At 39.2% G+C, this 20,527-nt stretch overlaps 1 protein-coding gene across 5 annotated transcripts in view; it reads left to right on the top strand.

The window, feature by feature from the left end:
- The window catches only part of USP40 (ubiquitin specific peptidase 40), a 99,631-nt gene that overhangs the window by 39,668 nt on the left and 39,436 nt on the right, over positions 1–20,527 (top strand). For all 5 annotated transcript variants that reach the window (XM_081242733.1, XM_081242731.1, XM_081242734.1 and 2 more), the window contains 7 exons: positions 1,783–1,867; positions 2,881–2,951; positions 3,632–3,951; positions 6,746–6,869; positions 8,256–8,313; positions 15,079–15,132; positions 15,894–15,982. In XM_081242733.1, coding sequence (XP_081098859.1) covers positions 1,783–1,867; positions 2,881–2,951; positions 3,632–3,951; positions 6,746–6,869; positions 8,256–8,313; positions 15,079–15,132; positions 15,894–15,982 — 801 coding nt within the window. The remainder of the gene's footprint in view (positions 1–1,782; positions 1,868–2,880; positions 2,952–3,631; positions 3,952–6,745; positions 6,870–8,255; positions 8,314–15,078; positions 15,133–15,893; positions 15,983–20,527) is intronic.

Genomic DNA, 20,527 nt, shown 5'->3' with positions numbered 1-20,527 from the left:
CAACTATTTATTTTTCACAGCTGCTTAGGAAAATCCTACGTCTCCCACTTCCATAGAGGGATGGTCCAAGTGTTCTCCCCTCACTTGTAAGTCTCTTAGAGAGGCTTTTCTGCACAAGCAAGACTCACAGAGTCCTGCCAGCAGGTTTTCAGGGGAGAATCAAGCCTGGTATATTTAATCTGGGGGAGAGAAAGAGTATAAGGTTGTCTCTTTTGGGGAAAATAAATGAAAGAGAATTGTTTTTTAAAAGGAGTGAAAAGATAGATAATTATATTGCCTAAAACCAAGAGCTACTAAACAAATAAAAGCAACTAACTTTTCTACCTTTCAGTATAGAATAACATTTATTAATAAGATTCCTAAGTGAAGGACAATGTCTGCTGGTCTATAGTAAAAGCAAACAGCATTGTAATCTTGTCTCTAAATTATTTATCCAGTCGTGTTTTAACGACGACAACAACAGTGCTCTTTATTTTACTTACAGTGTTTTCATATAAATTCTGTCGTTTGATTCTTTAACCTCATGAGGGCAAGATAACCCCATTTTAAAGATGAGGAAATTGTGATTTAAAGAGATCTAATGGCTTGCTCAGGGTCAGACATCTAGTTAGCAGTAGAACTAGGACTCCAGCCCTGGTCTCCCTACTCTTTCTTTCCTTTTAATTATACTTCACTCCACACTACTTCCTGATAGAGGAAAAGGGAAATAGAAAATGTAAGCTTCCCCCTCCTCCCCCAGAATTAAGTGAATTTTCTGAAAAACTATATCATTTACCAAAATTATTAGCTTTCTTTTGATTTTCCTCTTGTACAAAGAAAAGCAGACCAATTTCTTCTTTAACTTTAGTTGATGTGAATGTTTAAATGTTGGATCAGGATCAAGATTTCTAAAATTATCTACTACTTCTGAACTTTTCCACTGAAAGTTTATTTTTGAGCCAATCCCGGCAGTGATGATATAGGTGGACTTGGGGATTTGACCCTGCCTAGGGTAACGTTTCAAGTGGGAAAGACCTTGGTCACCTTTATAAGGTTTAGATTTCACGCCAGTCTGGTTTTTGATCGTTTAAGTGCACATCTCTGTTATCTTAGAATTAAGCCACTGTCAAGAGGCTGAGAGACTGACAGTTAAGTAATCATGTGTAAGTATGAAATTCCTTCTTAAGAGAACTATCTTGTGATATTGTAGAGAGGGACGAAGTAGGACTGACCTTTATTGGTGACACGGTTTTGGTGAGGTTACCACAGTCCCCAGAGTCTTGGAGCTAGAAACTTAAAAAACAAATCCCTGGTAATCTATTGAATAAACTGGTAATGCTACTTTTTAAACTTACAGTGGGAGACATTCCTTTCTAGAAACAAGAGTATTTGTGTCTGCTGCTTTTCCCTGAATAGTACTGATTAAACACGTAATTTTTGCTCTTTTGGACCAGGATTCCTGGGCTGGCACACTGATCATTTTGCCTTCTGATAAAAGTGATCTTCCCATAAATTAAGTAGAAATGGTTGTTGTTTAGATGGTCATTGTGCTCTTTGTGTATGTCAAGGTTCTTCAGTCACTAATGGATGTGAGATTAACCGTCTTTGGATTTGACTGATTTAACACTGAAAGATGTCTACTTTCCTCATTTTTGGTGCTGGATGGGGATTGTCGTATTCATTTTCTGGTTCCCTGTATCAGCTACATAAGTAAATTGGCACAGTGCTCTTCTTACTTAACCTGGAAGAGTGATCTATATGTGATTTTTCATTGTTCTCTTTTCTTTCATTCATATTCTGCAGCTGTTAGAATTTTGGGAAGGAGATATGGTTCTTAGTGTTGCAAAGTTTGTACCAGCAGGACTTCATGTTTACCAGACACTTGATGGTAAGAGAAATATTAAAACACAGCAACTTATTGTGTCTATGTACATTTTGTGGGGCTCATCTGTGACTTTCTGCTCTTGGCCAGTCTTTCCCCTACATACTACTTTTCTTAGCTATGAAGGTTCTCATCACATTGGTTTTAACAAATAATATATTTAGTTTTTCATATTTAATAAAACAAATAATTTATTTAGTTTATAATGTATCCAATATACGTAATGTGTGAAATTTTGCTAACATGGAAATGTTTTATATTTTCTGAAATTAAAGCTACTTCTCTACCTAAACAAATTTTTTCTTAAAGGCTTTGGAAATTTTTTTCTATTACCACAAACTTCTGAGCAAATGGTTTGAAACCATTTAAATCTTGTTAAATATGGCTTGTTTTTTTAATCCAATCTCAGCTTCAGACTGTAGCAAAACAAACAAAAGTACTTCAGGAGCTTAAAAGTACTTCCTTTAAATAACAACAGAACAGTAACAGCAGTAGCAGCAGTAACATTTATCTTGGACTTCATGGTGCCAGATACTGAGATAAGTGTTCTGTGTAAATTATCTAATTTGATTTTCACAAAATTCTTTTATCCCCATTTCATAAATGAGAAAACTGAAGCATAGAGGCTTGAAGTCCACAAGGTCTTACAGCTCATTAGTGGGTGAGTGAGGACCGCTTGATGTGTAAGCCTTCCCCGTGTTCACAGTGTCAAGTACAGTTGACCTTTTATATTAACTTTTTTTTTCCTGCTTTCATGCCCGCAAATCTTATGGGGGAAATGCTTACATAAAATGAAAACAGAGAGAAAAAAAAAAGGCTAAAGAGTGTGATGGAAGGAATAAAGATAAAAATAATATAAAATAATATCAATGTAACAAACATAATTACTCCCTTTTTCTTAGTTTTCCTCAATGAGAATGCTTTTTTTCAAACAAATGTTTGTGTCTTGGCTGTTGCTTTAGTTAAATTTTTTTTTGATGTTCATGAGAATGGTTTCACTGATAATCTCATCTTCCTAGGAGATCACCTGACACTGTGTGAAATTGAAATTGCTGATGGGGAAGACATCTTTGTATGGAATGGGGTGGAGGTAAATAAGTGTTGAAGAAATGTTCATGAGATTTTTGTATATTTTTTAAGTTATTTTGATAAAATTTTATTCAGCATACGTGACGGCACTTACATATTAGAAAACTGCTGAAATATCCAATAAATTTTAAGTACAATCAGTGTTGGTTATATATTCAAGAGATAGTTGTAGAACACCTCCATGGTGCCAGGTTGTGTGTCAGAAGCTAGACACAAAGGTAAATAATCAGTTTGTATCCTTCAGGCATGTAGTGTGGGTCACTGCACTAAGATAAGTGAGCAGGAGGGTTGTACACACTCTTGATGAGGATTCAGAAGGAGTGGTTCATTACACTGTTAGGGCTGGAGGTGACTTAAGGGAGCACAGTCAAGAGGGCAGTGAGGAGCATCTCACCCACTCAGTGGGCGTCCTCGGTGCACCTCATACATTTACCACTGCTGAGGACTCACAGTCTGTCTCCACTTCAGATTCCTCTCCTAAAAAGTAAAAGATGGCTAAGAAAAAGCTTCAAAAATCTAAAGCTGTTCTTGTGATATTTAAAAGACATTTGTGAAAACTTTATTTCACTTGAAAAGAAAAAAAATGGGAATTGTTCTACAAGAGTCTTTTACTATATTACTGTGTTGACTTAATTTTGGCAAATATGAACTATACTAATGGCTGACTTCATCTTGTTATAGGTTGGCGGAATCCAGATTCCAGCTGGTAGTGACTGTGAACCTCTGCTTTTAAATGTTCTTCGTCCAGCAACAAGCAATGAAGAAGAGGAGTGTCAGCAGTTGATAGACTCTCCACATGTCTTTCCATCTAATGCAGAAATAGGTAGTGTATTCACAGCCTTTGCAATCCCAGACGGAGTCATCTTAGTCAACAATGCTGAGTCTGTAGGTGAAGAGAGCTGGACCACCATTCCCAAGGAAGACTTGAAGAAGACATTCAGAGAACAAGGTCTCAGAAATGGAAGCTCAATTTTAATTCAGGATTCTAATGATGGTACCAGGTAACATGCTAAGAAGAGAATTCTTTTTAAACTTATTTTAGTTACAGTGCTATATCTTAGAACTCTAAAGCTTTATGTTAATAATGATGAGAGTTAAATGTTTCTTTTTATTTCTAGACATTGTGTTCTATATATTGTAAATAGGAATGTTCGTGGTTAGGCAACCTGGAGAAAAATGATATTGTAATGTGATTTTTTTTTTTTGGTAAATGTGATAACTGAATAATATAGGTATAGGCTAGATATAGTGTAGATTAGTTGGCAGTAAAACAGAATCTTATCAAATAAGTCTGATTAGCACTCATTATAAGATGGAGGGCACATTCTCACAGAGAAAGTTCCTAAAATTTTTCATGAGGAAGGTATTATCACAGCTAAATTTGTCTGTCTTGTCACAAGACTCTCAGAAGGCAATTCTGTTTTTTGTTATAATCCTTTTTATGATGCCTGAGAGCCTCCCAGCTGCCCAGGTAAGGCAATTACTTGAGGAATTGCAGCCTTGGTTCCTGTAAGTCACATTTGAAGCTCAGGAGTGCTTCCTCTCTTCATTTTTGTTATCCATGTCTGTGCCAGTACGTTTCTGCGGTCAGCATTATCATACACGGTAACCCCCCCAACTTCCATACATTGCAGACTTCAGGTTATGACCAGTGAATCAGGTGCCTGCTTTATCAGTGCTGTGAATATACTTAGATTACAGAGGCTCTGTATTACTGTTTATTAGTGGCTGTGACATAGAGAAACAGAGCACGTGTGAAGTGTGTTTATTTTGTATCACATTTATCACTCTGGTTTCGACAAGTGTTTTCCAGACATTTATTTCCCTACCTTGTTTATTTAATTTAAAAGTTTATTATATATTTCTTTTTAGAAGGTAGTATATATTCATTAGGACTTGGGAAATATAGAGGTGAAGACAGGAGACCCAAAACAGCATCACCATACCACTCATGCAGTGTCTGTCACTGTTAGCTTTCTGAGCTCGAATAATTGGGTTTTTGTTTTGAAGGGCTTTTTTCTTATTAATTAATTATTTATATATATATATATATATATATTTTTTTTTTTTTGGCTGCGTTGGGTCTTCGTTGCTGTGCGCGGGCTTTCTCTAGTTGCAGTGAGCGGGGGCTACTCTTCATTGCGGTGCGCGGGCTTCTCATTGCAGTGGCTTCTCTTGTTGCAGAGCACGGGCTCTAGGCGTGCGGGCTTCAGTAGTTGTGGCTCGCGGGCTCTAGAGCGCAGGCTCAGTAGTTGTGGTGCACGGGCTTATTAGTTCCTCTGTGGCATGTGGGATCTTCCCGGACCAGGGCTTGAACCCATGTCCCCTGCATTGGCAGGCGGATTCTCAACCACTGTGCCACCAGGAGAGTCCGGTTTTTTCCTTTTTAAACATAATAGTGATGATTTTGTAGATAAATAGTTATATCCTACTTTCCCCTCACGTTTGAAGGCTCTTCATAAACCTCATTTCTTGGCTGCATAATAACCTATGTTGATGTTATAGGTTACCTGACTGCTCCTGTGTGAGGAGTGGGTAGCGACAAGGCCTTGGGGGCCAGCTGCCTGGCTTTGTTTCCAGCTTTATCACTTACTAGTAGTGTGAACATGGGCAAGTTACATCATCCCTCTCTGCTTAATTTCTTCTTCTGTAAAATGAGCATAATAATTAGTACCAGCTTCATACAGTTGTAAGGAAAGAGTTAAGAAAGAGTTAAGAGCTTACAAGTGTTTACACATAGTAAGTGCTAAATAGTTTAGCTAGCATCCTTGTTATCATCCACTTTTTCATTATTTTAAGGTAGTCTTCAGGGAACGTCTTTGTGCTTAAAACTTTGCTCTATTTAAGACTGCTAACTCAAGGTGGAGTCCCAGAGTGGAATAACTGAAATGAAGAGTAGAATTGTGGTGTAGGGCTCTGCTACGCACTCCCAAAGAGGGCTCCCGCTCGCCCACTCAGTGCCGCTGTGTGAATTAGTGAGAAGCCACTCCTTCCTCAAGAACCTTTACTATTATCTGTAGGAAAATCTTGTTAGAACAAGACACTCCACTGCCATCTGCTATCATAAAATTTTTTAAAACCTCTATAATAAAAATACAAATATACAGTGTATATGATGTGAATGATATCCATTAGATGTGGTACTTTTTTTTTTTTTTGCGGTACGCGGGCCTCTCACTGCTGTGGCCTCTCCCGTTGTGGAGCACAGGCTCCGGACGCGCAGGCTCAGTGGCCATGGCTCACGGGCCCAGCCGCTCTGCGGCATGTGGGATCTTCCCGGACCAGGGCACGAACCCATGTCCCCTGCATCGGCAGGCGGACTCTCAACCACTGTGCCACCAGGGAAGCCCAGATGTGGTACTTTTATTCAGCGTCAGTCCGCACGGCTGTGCATGCTGTACTGCTGTTAAACTACTATGGGTGGGCTTTTGGCGTAGGTACTCTTTTAAAGCTCCCCTAGTGATTGCAGCGTGCAGGTACACGTTAACAACTGATTGTTCAATTACAACAGTTCTCTTTGAAAAATGTGGCAACAAATTATTTGTATAAATCAAAGAATATTTGGAATCATGAATATAGACTCCGTGGAATACTGTCTTAACACTACCCTAAAAAGATAGTGAGCTTTAAAAAACCCAACTCAGTAGAATTTGGTCGCCTTTAATTAGTCACATTAAGTGACACATGCAGAATTTTAGAAGTGGTGCCTAAAGAAAAGCATGAATTTTCCAATCCTCTCTGATCCATAAAAGGGCTGTGTAAAGACACATTTTTTAAATGTCTTTTTACCTACAGTTTGTTGACCAGACAAGGGAAATGGATCACCAGTGTGAATGAGATTGACTGGCTCCAAGTTAAAAATTTATGCCAATTAGACTCTGAAGAAGAGCAAGTTAAAATATCAGCAACTCTTAACACAGTGAGTAGAATATTGATTTAAGTGTGGTTGACAGTTTTTAATTAATACAATTTTATTTAGAAAGCAATACCTTAATCTTTCAGAACAGTTGTCTCAGTAAACTTCTAAATCTTAAGAAATCACCTTTTTATTTGTAACATTTGATTATTGCTTATTTACCTTTGTTAGCCCTTGGCATATTTCAAGAAAATATATGCCTTTTTTTCCCTCCAAAGCCTAGAATTAGAATGTGGGAGTTACCTTTTTAATTAGTTCATGGAATCTTCTGACTTTGATAACTGTGAAATGCTATTTTCAAGAGTCTTTTCTATATTTTTAAAACAAGGTATATATGTTTTGGTTTTGTGTTCTTTGGTGTTTGGGTTTTTTAAAGTTTATCTTAAATTGCTCTACCGTATACTCTGTGCTCTATATAAAGCCAGTTGCTCTTCAAAGGGATTTTTTTCAGTTTTCCATTTAAGACTATTATACTGGTTTCCTTAAACATTATTTCAGGAAACATCTTTTTATATTTATGTAGTCTCCATTTATTAAGTTTTTCTGTAACATTATTTTAAAAATTTAGAGTGTTTTCTTTTATATAAAATTATAGTTTCTTAAGGTTTGTTTGCACATTAGTGGGAACAGTATAAGGTCAATGCCCCAAAGCTCAGGAGACCTACCGCCCTGACCCCGAATGGGAGGCTGGTGCAGTCCTTGATTACTGCAGGTTCTGTTCCTTCTTGGCATAGTGGGGGGCACCGGTGGGGAAGTAGAGTCAGTGATCTCTGTCGTCAGCTTTACCCCTAAATTTCCATGATTTTATGCCCTAGAGGCAATTACTCTAAATTTTAAAAAAGAAAAGAAAACACAATCTAAAATAATTTAAGTCAAAATTTTAAATAGTACCCTTGGATTAGTACATTTTTATATTATTAATGCTTATTAATTATTAGTACAGTTTTATATTATATTATTAATGAAGATGTGGGATCTTCCCACACGAGGGATCGAACCCGTGTCCCCTGCACTGGCCCTGAATTCATCATTCTTAACATAAACCTATAGTTTCTTTTGTTTGCTATCATCAGAAAAGTTAACTGTCAGCTTTTGCCTTTCGCTACTATTATGTCTTTGGTTTTCTAAAGTTTTCTGTAGGCGGCCTTCCCATTCCAATTATTATCAATTTGGTGAAAACTTAACCAAGATCTAAGTTTTTGCCTTTGACTTTGTAGAAGAGAGAAAATAATTTCAGGGATGGAAAAAAATTTTTTTCAACTAGGCAAAAATGCTAAATGTAAGGTAATTAATAACTCAACCTGTATATGCACACTGACAGTCTTCATTTTCCTCTTCTCCCATTGTTTTTAACTTATACACAGTCATTAGTTTATTTCTCTATTTTAGGTGGTGTTTGATATTCGAATTAAAGCCATAAAGGAATTAAAATTAATGAAGGAACTAGGTAATCATTTATGTTTGCTTTTGGTTTTTTGGCTTAATTTAGTTTTGTTTTGATTTTTAATTGAAAAAAATATGGGAGAGTACAAAAAATAATTTAGGGAAAACTCACGTATCTACCACCCAAAATGGACAAATGTTAACATCTTGCCATGTGTTTGTTTTTGCCTCAAACATTACAAATAAAGTCCTCTATGTTCTCCTCCTCAGACCTATCATCCCTCCCCAGGTGCAACCAGTATATCTGATTTGGGTGTGTATCTAGTTCGTGCATTCACATTGTACTATATATATTATACCTCTCTATATATATGTATGTGTGTATATTGTATTTTTACATTTATGTAAATTCTATCTTAATGAATATAACATTCCACAAACTCACTATTCACTCGGCATTAAGTTTTCTTTTACAGCTTTATTGAGGTATAATTTACATATCATAAAACATCCATTTTAAGCATAATTCAGTGATTATTAGTAAATGTATAAAGTCGTACAACCATCACAGCAATCCAGTTTTAGAACAGTTCCGTCACTCCAAAAAGATCTCTCGTTCCCGTTTGCATACCAAGCCCCTGACAGCCATTCATCTACTTTTTGTTTCTTTTGACTTGCTTTTCTGGACATTTCATGTAAATGAAAGCATGTTATATGTAGTCTTTTGTGTCTGGCTTCTTTCACTCAGCGTATCATTTTTGAGATTCATCCATGATTTAGCATGTTTCAATAGTTTGTTCCTTTTTATTGCTGACTGGATAAAAAAAATACATTGTATGGATTGTATGGATATATCACATTTTGTTTGTTCATTACCAGTTGATGGACATTTGGATTGTTTGCACTTTGGGGTTTTTATGACTGATTCTGCTATAAACATTATGTCTTTGTATAGATCTGTGTTTTCAATTCTCCTGGGTAGACGTACAGAATTGGAATTGCTGGGTCATATGGCAAAGTTATGTTTAACTTTATAAGAAACTGCCGTACTATTTTCCAAAGTGGTTGAATCATTTACATACCCACTGACAATGTATCAGGGTTGCAGTTTCTTCACATCCTTGCCAATATTTATAATTGTCCTTTTTTTTAATTTTTATATATTTATTTAGTTTATTTTTGGCTGTGTTGGGTCTTCGTTGCTGCGCACAGGCTTTCTCTAGTTGCGGCGAGTGTGGGCTTCTCATTGCGGTGGCTTCTCTTATTGCGGAGCACGGGCTGTAGGCGTGCGGGCTTCAGTAGTTGTGGCTCAGAGGCTTCAGAGTGCAGGCTCAGTAGTTGTGGCGCACGGGCTTAGTTGCTCCACGGCATGTGGGATCTTCCTGGACCAGGGCTTGAACCTGTATCCCATGCTTTGGCAGGTGGATTCTTAACCACTGTGCCACCAGGAAAGTCCTATAATTGTCTTTTTGATTGTAGCCATTTTAGTGAACATGAATTGGTATCTCCTGTGTTTAATTGCGTTTTCCTGATGCAGTGATGGTGACCACTATTGATGTGCTTATCATCTATTTGCATACTCTAAGGACCCTATTAAAACTACTAGAATTAATAAGTGAGTTTAACAAGAGCTCAATCAATATATAAAAATCCATATGTTTACTAGCAACAAAAAAATGGAAAATTAAATTAAGAAAACATTTATAATAGCATAAGCTATCATGAAATACTTGGGGGTAAATTTAACAAGATATGTTGAAGACCTGTACACCGGGAACTAGAAAACATTGCCATGAAAAATAAAAGAAGACCCAAATAAATTAAATGATGTACCATATTCTTGGATCAGAAGACACAGTACTATTAAGAGGCTAATTCTCTCAAAATTTATTTGTACATTCAGTACATTCTCATTCAAAATTCTGGCAGGGTTGTTTTTTTCCCTTTGGGTAGAAATTGACAAGCTGATTCTTAAATTTATATGGAAATGCAAAGAACCTAAAGTATCCATAACAATTTTAGAGGAAATAAAGAACAAAGTTGGAAGAGTTACACCATCTGATTTCAAGACTTACTCTGAAACTATAGGAATCAAGACAGTGTGTGTGGTCATGAGGGTCGACATACGGAGCAGAGTTCAGCACGTGTGGCCTACAGCCTGCTTCTGCACAGCCAGTGAGCTAAGAATAGCTTTTACATTTTTTAAGGGCTCTTTTAACAAGACACTGAGAATTAAAATGTTTTCTTTGTAAAAACCACAAGACTAGTTTAAACAGGGATTGCTTTTGTCTCGTAGAGCTTGCAGTACAGGGTGGACATCTTCTCTAGCCCCTAATGATACTCTAAATTTGGATCAGCTTCCAGTATTTTATGTTTTGTACTTTCAATTTCATGAAATATCTCCAAGAGCTCCTTTAATATGAAGTTTTTCTGCCAGCGTTGACTCCTCTGGGATACCTTCATATACTTTTCGTCACAACCACTTTCCTCACTCCTGTGAGTTTATGTTAAGTTCCTCTGGCTGCACATCTGGATTCTCTCAAATGACGGCAGTGCCAGCATTCCCACAGCCAGCTATTTCTTCTACAGCTCCATATACTTTTGTTTCTCTCTTGTTAAAATAAATTTACTTATTTATTTATTTATTTATTGGCTGTGTTGGGCCTTTTGTGGCTGCGTGCAACTTTCTCTAGTTGCGGTGAGCAGGATCTACTCTTCGTTGCGGTGCGCGGGCTTCTCAGTGCGGTGGCTTCTCTTGTTGCGGAGCACGGGCTCTAGGTGCATGGACTTCAGTAGTTGTGGCTCGCGGGCCCTAAAGCGCGGGCTCAGTAGTTGTGGCGCCTGGGCTTAGTGGCTCCGCGGCATGTGGGATCTTCCCGGCCCAGGGCTCGAACCCGTGTCCCCTGCATGGGCAGGCGGATTCTTAACCACTGTGCCACCAGGGAAGTCCCATACACTTTCGTTTCTTTCCTGCACTTTCACCATTGTTGGCTAATTCGATTATCCATTCTTGTAAAATGTTACCTGAGTTTACCACTGGGAGAAAAGGAGGCAATAAACTACACACTTTGTTGTCTATGTGGTAAAATTAATAGCAGCTGTGCACTGACCAACTACTGATAGGCTTTAAAGAGTGAAGTAACTGGTCACTGATCATGATGTACATGTTATTTCACAGTGATCTGTAGACTAAAGGGCCAGTAGCAAAGTTTGTACTTTATGCAATTACTCAGTTAATATCCAGTGGCAGCTGAAATTTGAACCATGCTGCTGGGTAACAGATAAACGGCGGTAACTGAAATTCATGTGTGTTAGAACTGCGCAGAGACTGCCTAGATTTAAAATAAGTCGGGTGATTTTTATGCTTAGTTAGTAAATGGATTAGGGCCAGTATGCCCTGTTTTTGAGGATGCAAAGACTCCTGCTTTGTGGGAAGAAGTATATTAGGTTTTAATTCCAAACAGAATTCTTACCAAGTTGCATACGAGGTGGGGGAATTCAAAGGGGTGGAGGCTTCTGAGAGGGCAGGAATGCCACGGGCCTTAGAAGTTCTAACTTTATCTGAACAGAACAGAATCTCTTTGAGATTCCTGAGTTCTAGCCCTTATACTACAGTAATGTGAAGCCAGCATAGAATTCTAATACAAACTCCTTGACAACTGAAACAGTTTATGTAAAAGAGTTCTCCAATTTAAAAAATGTTAATTTAAATACTGTTTTTAAAAAAAATTTTCACTTTCATTCAACACACGTCATGTATCTTCTATGTGCCAGGCACTGTCCTAGAAGCTGACAATAAGAAAAACAGCCATGGACTCTGCCCGCAAAGAGCCTCATCTAATGGGGGAGGTGGACGTTCATAACACAAAACACAGATAGTTACAGTGTAAGTGCTACAAAGGGAAGGACGGGCGTTAGAGTACGATAGACAGATGAACTGAGATTGTGTAGCCAGGGATGACAGAAATAACATTTCAGCTAAGACCAAATGAGTGACTGAAGTTAGCAGATGAAGAGTAAAGGGAACAGAGTTCAAAAAAGATTACAGGATTAAGAAGTCTCAGGGGGGCTTCCCTGGTGGTGCAGTGGTTAAGAATCCACCTGCCGATGCAGGGGACATGGGTTTGATCCCTGGTCCGGGAAGATCCCACAGGCTGCGGAGGAACTAAGCCTGTGTGCCACAGCGACACAGCCTGTGCTCTAGAGCCCGGGAGGCACAACTACTGAAGCCTGTGCGCCTAGAGTCTGAGCTCCGTAACAAGAAAAGCCACCACAGTGAAGAGCAGCCCCCGCTCTCCACAACTAGAGAAAGCCCACGCGCAGAAACAAAGACCCAACGCAGCCAAAAATAAATATGTAAAAACAAAAAAACAAAAAACCTCCCTCTGCTTTAAAAAAAAAAAAAAAAAGAAGTCTCGGGGGTGGAAGAGAGCCTGCGACCAGAAATTCCACGAAGTCACCATGGGAAGTATGCTGTGAATAAGCAGGTGAGTGGACTGCAAGGAGGTTAGTTAGGCAATGGCCAGACGAAGCAGGTTCCTGTAGGCCAGGAGCCGCAGGCAATACACTACCAAGTGCAAAGAGCACAACAGGGCTTTAAGCAGAGGGTGACATGATCTGATTCACCTACGTTTAAGAAGATCACTTGCTATGTAAAGAATAGTTCAGAGGGAAGGAGTGGAAGAAAGGAGATCTGTGACATGGGAAGACAACAAACTATTCATTTTAATAAACCATATATTCTTAAGTCACTTTATTGAGGTATAATTTACTTATAATAAAACACATCCAGTTTAAGTGCACAGTTTAAAAGAGGTCGATGAAAACACTCAGTAACCACCAGCAAATTGAGATATAATTTGCATCACCCCCCCAAATTCCCTCATGCCACTCCATAGTCAAGCCACCATCCCCTAATTCTGATCTGCCTCTGTAACTACAGCTTAGGTTTTCTTTTTTGACAATTTCACATCGATAAGTGGAATCCTAAGAGTATTACTCTTTTGTGACTAGCTTATTTTGCTTGGCATGATGTCTTTGAGATTCATCCATGTTTTGCATGGGGTGGTAGTTTACTTCTTTTATTGATGAATAGTATCCCATTGTATGGATACATCACAATTTGTTCACCTGCTCACTGACATTTGGATTGTTTCCCATTTTTGGTTATGAAAGTTTACAGTATTTGTAAGGATACATGTTTTAATTTTTCTTGGATAAAAATCCAGGAGAGCTGGTAAGTGAATATTTAAATTCACAGGAACTAATAAGCTAACTCCTTACCAAACGTCTTCGATATCACTTAGTTTTGTCAGCATTTAAAATTGTAATCATTCTGCTAAGCGTGCAGTGATGCGTCATTACGGTTTTAGTTTGTTGGCTAATGATACTGAGCGTCTTCTCCTGTGCTTATTGGGTGTTCATAGGTAGATTTTCCTTTGTAAAGTGGCTTCCCAATTTGGGTTGTCTTCTGATTAGGTTATAAGTATTTTTTATATAGCCTGGATGCAAGTCTATTGTCAAATACATGTTTTATAACTTTTTTCTCTCAGTTTGTGGCCTGCCTTTTCAAATGCTTTTAAAATTTTGTAGTAGTCCAATTTGCTTTTACTTTCATGGTTTGTACTTTCTAAGTCCTATCTTTTAAAAAAAATCTCTTCCTTATGGTAAAAGTAACAGAGATTTTCTATGTTTTCCCCCAGAAGTTTTACAGTTTTAGGTTTTAACATTGAAGTCTATGATCTTTTTTTTTTTAATTTATTTTTTGCTGTGTTGGGTCTTTGTTGCTGCTCACAGGCTTTCTCTAGTTGTGGCAAACGGGGGCTACTGTTCGTTGCAGTATGTGGGCTTCTCATTGCAGTGGCTTCTCTTGTTGTGGAGCATGGGCTCTAGAGCACAGGCTTAGTAGTTGTGGTCCACGGGCTTAGTTGCTCCGCGGCATGTGGGATCTTCCCCAACCAGGGGTTGAACCCGTGTCCACTGCATTGGCAGATGGATTCTTAACCACTGTGCACCAGGGAAGTTCTATGATCCATTTTGAGTTCATTTTTTACATGACGTAAGGCAAAGTTGGAGGCTCATTTTTGCATCTATTGATATCCAATTGGTCCAGCACTCTATGCTGAAATAGTATCTTTCCCCATGGAAATACCTTGGCACTTCTGTTGAAAGTCAACTGACTAAATATGTTTGCATCTATTTCTGGCTTTTCAATGTAGTTCTGTTGTAAATACTCTGGAACATTTCCACATATGATCTCTGTTGCACATTCTTCTTCTCCTTTTTTTTTTTTTTTGCTGTACGTGGGCCTCTCACTGTTGTGGCCTCTCCCGTTGTGGAGCACGGGCTCCGGACGCACAGGCTCAGTGGCCATGGCTCACGGGCCCAGCCGCGCTGCGGCATGTGGGATCCTCCTGGACCGGGGCACGAACCCGTGTCCCCTGCATTGGCAGGCGGACTCTCAACCACTGCACCACCAGGGAAGCCCCCTGTAGTGTTTTAAATTACAGTGTAAATATTAGTTTGCTATTTTTTATTTCACTGTACATGTATAACTGACAGAGTTTTTAATGTTTTGACAAAAAATGTTAAAGATCACAGTACAATCATAATTTTTTTTAAGATTTCCGTGCACAGTTTCAACTTGCACAGGCGTTCTTAGGGTCCTGCACTGCTGTGCAAAGGGAAGACTGCCTGATGTGTTTTTTTGTCGTTGGGTTTTTTTGCTTGTTTTTGGGGGGTTTTTTAGCTTCCTGCTAATTAACACAGAATAGAATCTCTCTTTGGTTTTCTTTGTCTGCTGCACTAACCAGCATCTTTTTATTTATAGCCGAGGACAGCTGTTTGAGACCTATTGATAGAAACGGGAAGCTTCTTTGTCCAGGTAAATCTTTTTGGTAGCCTTCAAAAGCTGACACCTACTCATGCCACCTATCTTTCTCAACACTTTTACCTTAAACAGTGATTTCCAATACCTAATATTCTTAAGTTACCTTTTAGAAACTGGTTTATAGAACAGACTTTCATCCAGGTGTCTTCCTTGTGAATTACAGAAAGTCTTAACCAAAAATCAAACACTTCTGTTTTCTAAAGGAAAACACCTATCTTTCTGATTAGCTGACGTGCATTTTAGTCATGGTTTTGCCCTAGTTGTATCTTTCTAGATTTATTATCAGAGTTTTTTATTTGTTTTGTTGATTTTATCGTGATACCAGTTATCACAGTAACCAGAGTCTTGGTTCTTACCTCTGTAACGCATCTTGTCATTAGACTTAATTTACTCTTTTGATGGTAGTCACCATAGCAGCTTTAAACTTGGAAGAAGCTGGTCCATCATGCATGAATCAATTCAGAATATTACATAATCCATGCAAACAACAGCTCTCTTTTGTTAAGTATGAATCTAGAACATTCATAGCTGCCTCTTATTTCTTAGCATTGCTGTACAGATAACAAGAGTATACGTCCTAGAGTGAGAAAATCTAAGATCAAACATAACTGTATATAATCCTTTTGCATGGAGTATAACTCAGTTTTTTTCTTTCTTAACATTCTTGATTTACAAAGAAAGGCTGATTTCAGTGTACTAGTTTGTTCAAAGATAGGAATTAATAATATTTACCATGTTATCAAAATTATTTTTAGTGCCAGACAATTACACTTTGAAGGAAGCAGAATTGAAGATGGGGAGTTCATTGGGACTGTGTCCTGGAAAAGCACCAACTTCTTCTCAGGTAAAAGGAGATCACCTGACGGACCCAAACCAACCTTACCATGATCAGAAGTTCTTAATTGTATGTTTCATTCCTTAACTACTGCAGTAATACTGTTTTTCTTAAAATTTTTCTTTTCCTTAAATGATACCTTTTATTTAGGAATACATCCATATAGTTCTCTGTGTTTAAGTCAAAAATACTATGTCAAAGTATATTCATAAGGTTGTTTTTCTGTGAAAATTTTGTGGTTAAGGGAGATCTTTAAAGTTGAGTGGCCACCAGTTTCAACCACCATAATTCATAAATTCTAAAATGTACCCTTTTTCTCCTACATTTTAACATCTGTGAGATTAAGATGCATCTTACAATCAGTGGCATCCTGCACTGTAGCTGATGCTATGCTTCCTTTCTTGGTAGTGCATAAAATAATAAGTAACAACTGGCAGCATTTTAGATTTAATGAAATACAGTATACTGATTTTGAACTTAATTACTCCCTGCAATAATATAATAGACTCACAGCAGATTTTTCTTTATCGGTATTAATTTTATTTACAGAATACTATGAGGTTGACCTTTGCCTAGAACCCTATCTACTTAATAAACTTTCATTACAGTCCAAAAGCCATAACGATGTCCTTACTGTTAAGACTCAGTGTCAAGGTAAAGCTAAACTCCTATCAGGAGCCCCATGGCTCCCAGATCCCTGATATGGAATTAATCCACTTCATTAGTTTCCCAACTACCTCCCCTTTAATTTGTTCTTTCCCAAACTCTAACAAATAGTAGTGCATGACAAGATCATAGGAGAAAAAACATGACAACTGTGGTTGAGTTAGAAAGGAAAAATAGGGACTTCCGGGTAAGATGGCGGAAGAGTAAGACGCGGAGATCACCTTCCTCCCCACGGATACACCAGAAATACAGCTACACGTGGAACAACTCCTACAGAACACCTACTGAATGCTGGCAGAAGACCCCAGACCTCCCAAAAGGCAAGAAACTCCCCACATACCTGGGTAGGGTCAAAGCGGAGAGATTCCCGCACAGAGGATCGGTGCCGAGCGGCACTCACCCGCCCGAGAGGCTTGTCTGCTCGCCCGCCAGGGCGGGCGGCGCTGGAAGCTGAGGCTCGGGCTTCGGTCAGAGCGCAGGGAAAGGACTGGGGCTGGCGGCGAGAACTCAGCCTGAAGGGGGATAATGTGCCACAGCTAGCCGGCAGGGAGTCCGGGAAAACTCTGGAGCTGCCGAAGAGGCAAGAGACTTTTTCTTCCCTCTTGGTTTCCTGGTGCGCGAGGAGAGGGGATTAAGAGCGCTGCTTAAAGGGGCTCCACAGACGGGCGCGAGTCACGACTGAAAGCGCGGAGCCCAGTGACGGGCGTGGGACGCTGGGGCTGCTGCTGCCGCCGCCAAGAAGCCTGTGTGCGAGCGCAGGTCACTGTCCACACCGCCCTTCCGGGAGCCTGTGCAGCCCACCACTGCCGGGGTCCCGGGATCCAGGGGCGGCTTCCCTGGGAGAACGCACGGCGCGCCTCGGGCTGGTGCAACGTCACGCCGAACTCTGCCGCTGCAGGCTCGTCCCGCACTCCGTGCCCCTCCCTCCCGCCCGGCCTGAGTGAGCCAGAGTCCCGGAAGAGGCTGCTCCTTTAACCCTGTCCTGTCTGAGCGAAGAACAGACGCCCTCCGGCGACCTACACGCAGAGGCGGGACCAAATCCAAAGCTGAGACCCAGGCGCTGTGAGAACAAAGAAGAGAAAGGGAAACCTCTCCCAGCAGCCTCAGAAGCAGCGGATTAAAGCTCCACAATCAACTTGATGTACCCTGCATCTGTGGAATACATGAATAGACAACAAATCATCCGAAATTGAGGAGCCAGGAGTCAGTGCTGTGCCTCTGAGGTGGGAGAGCCAACTTCAGGACACTGGTCCACAAGAGACCTCCCAGCTCCACATAATATCAAACGGCGAAAATCTTCCAGAGATCTCCATCTCAACACCAGCACCCAGCTTCACTCAACGACCAGCAAGCTACAGTGCTGGACACCCTATGCCAAACAACTAGCAAGACAGAAACACAACGCCACCCATTAGCAGAGAGGTGGCCTAAAATCATAAAAAGTCCGCAGACACCCCAAAACACACCACCAGACGTGGACCTGCCCACCAGAAAGACAAGATCCAGCCTCATTCACCAGAACACAGGCACTAGTACCTTCCACCAGGAAGCCTACACAACCCACTAAACCAACCTTAGCCACTGGGGACAGACACCAAAAACAACGGGAACTACGAACCTGCAGCCTGCAAAAAGGAGACCCCAAACACAGTAACATAAGCAAAATGAGAAGACAGAAAAACACACAGCAGGAGAAGGAACAAGATAAAAACCCACCAGACCTAACAAATGAAGACGTAATAGGCAGTCTACCTGAAAAAGAATTCAGAATAATGATGGTAAAGATGATCCAAGATTCTATTTCCCAGATCCAAAATCTTGGAAATAGAATAGACAAAATGCAAGAAACAGTTAACAAGGACCTAGAAGAACTAAAGATGAATCAAGCATCGATTAAAAACACAATACATGAAATAAAAAATACTCTAGATGGGATCAATAGCAGAATAACTGAGGCAGAAGAACGGATAAGTGAGGTGGAAGATAAAATAGTGGAAATAACTGCTGCAGAGCAAAATAAAGAAAAAAGAATGAAAAGAACAGAGGACAGTCTCAGAGACCTCTGGGACAACATTAAACGCACCAACATTCGAATTATAGGGGTTCCAGAAGAAGAAGAGAAAAAGAAAGGGACTGAGAAAATATTTGAAGAGATTATAGTTGAAAACTTCCCTAATATGGGAAAGGAAATAGTTAATCAAGTCCAGGAAGCACAGAGAGTCCCATACAGAATAAATCCAAGGAGAAATACGCCAAGACACATATTAATCAAACTGTCAAAAATTAAACACAAAGAAATCATATTAAAAGCAGCAAGGCAAAAACAACAAATAACACACAAGGGAATCCCCATCAGGATAACAGCTGATCTATCAGCAGAAACTCTACAAGCCAGAAGGGAGTGGCAGGACATAATTAAAGTGATGAAGGAGAAAAACCTGCAACCAAGATTACTCTACCCAGCAAGGATCTCATTCAGATTTGATGGAGAAATTAAAACGTTTACAGACAAGCAAAAGCTGAGAGAGTTCAGCACCACCAAACCAGCTTTACAACAAATGCTAAAGGAACTTCTCTAGGCAAGAAACACAACAGAAGGAATATACCTACAATAACGAACCCAAAACAATTAAGAAAATGGGAATAGGAACATACATATCGATAATTACCTTAAATGTAAATGGACTAAATGCTCCCACCAAAAGACACAGATTGGCTGAATGGATACAAAAACAAGACCCATATATATGCTGTCTACAAGAGACCCACTTCAGACCTAGAGACACATACAGATTGAAAGTAAGGGGATGGAAAAAGATATTCCATGCAAATGGAAACCAAAAGAAAGCTGGAGTAGCAATTCTCATATCAGACAAAATAGACTTTAAAATAAAGACTACTAGAAGAGACAAAGAAGGACACTACATAATGATCAAGGGATCGATCCAAGAAGAAGATATAACAATTGTAAATATTTATGCACCAAACATAGGAGCACCTCAATACATAAGGCAAATACTAACAGCCATAAAAGGAGAAATCGACAGTAACACAATCATAGTAGGGGACTTTAACACCCCACTTTCACCAATGGACAGATCTTCCAAAATGAAAATAAATAAGGAAACGCAAGCTTTAAATGATACATTAAACAAGATGGACTTAGTTGATATTTATAGGACATTCCATCCAAAAACAACAGAATACACATTTTTCTCAAGTGCTCATGGAACATTCTCCAGGATAGATCATATCTTGGGTCACAAATCAAGCCTTGGTAAATTTAAAAAAATTGAAATTGTATCAAGTGTCTTTTCTGACCACAATGCTATGAGACTAGATATCAATTACAGGAAAAGAGCTGTAAAAAATACAAACACATGGAGGCTAAACAATACACTACTTAATAACGAAGTGATCACTGAAGAAATCAAAGAGGAAATTAAAAAATACCTAGAAACAAATGACAATGGAGACACGACGACCCAAAACCTATGGGATGCAGCAAAAGCAGTTCTAAGAGGGAAGTTTATAGCAATACAATCCCACCTTAAGAAACAGGAAATATCTCGAATAAACAACCTAACCTTGCACCTAAAGCAATTAGAGAAAGAAGAACAAAAACACCCCAAAGTTAGCAGAAGGAAAGAAATCATAAAAATCAGATCAGAAATAAATGAAAAAGAAATGAAGGAAACGATAGCAAAGATCAATAAAACTAAAAGCTGGTTCTTTGAGAAGATAAACAAAATTGATAAACCATTAGCCAGACTCATCAAGAAAAGAAGGGAGAAGACTCAAATCAATAGAATTAGAAATGAAAAAGGAGAAGTAACAACTGACACTGCAGAAATACAAAAGATCATGAGAGATTACTACAAGCAACTC

This window comes from Mesoplodon bidens (genome assembly GCF_964165515.1).
Source record: "Mesoplodon bidens genome assembly, chromosome: 8".
NCBI classification, from domain to species: Eukaryota; Metazoa; Chordata; class Mammalia; order Artiodactyla; family Ziphiidae; genus Mesoplodon; species Mesoplodon bidens.
Note: the sequence above shows the minus strand (reverse complement) of the source record. Positions and strands in the feature narration are given on the sequence as shown.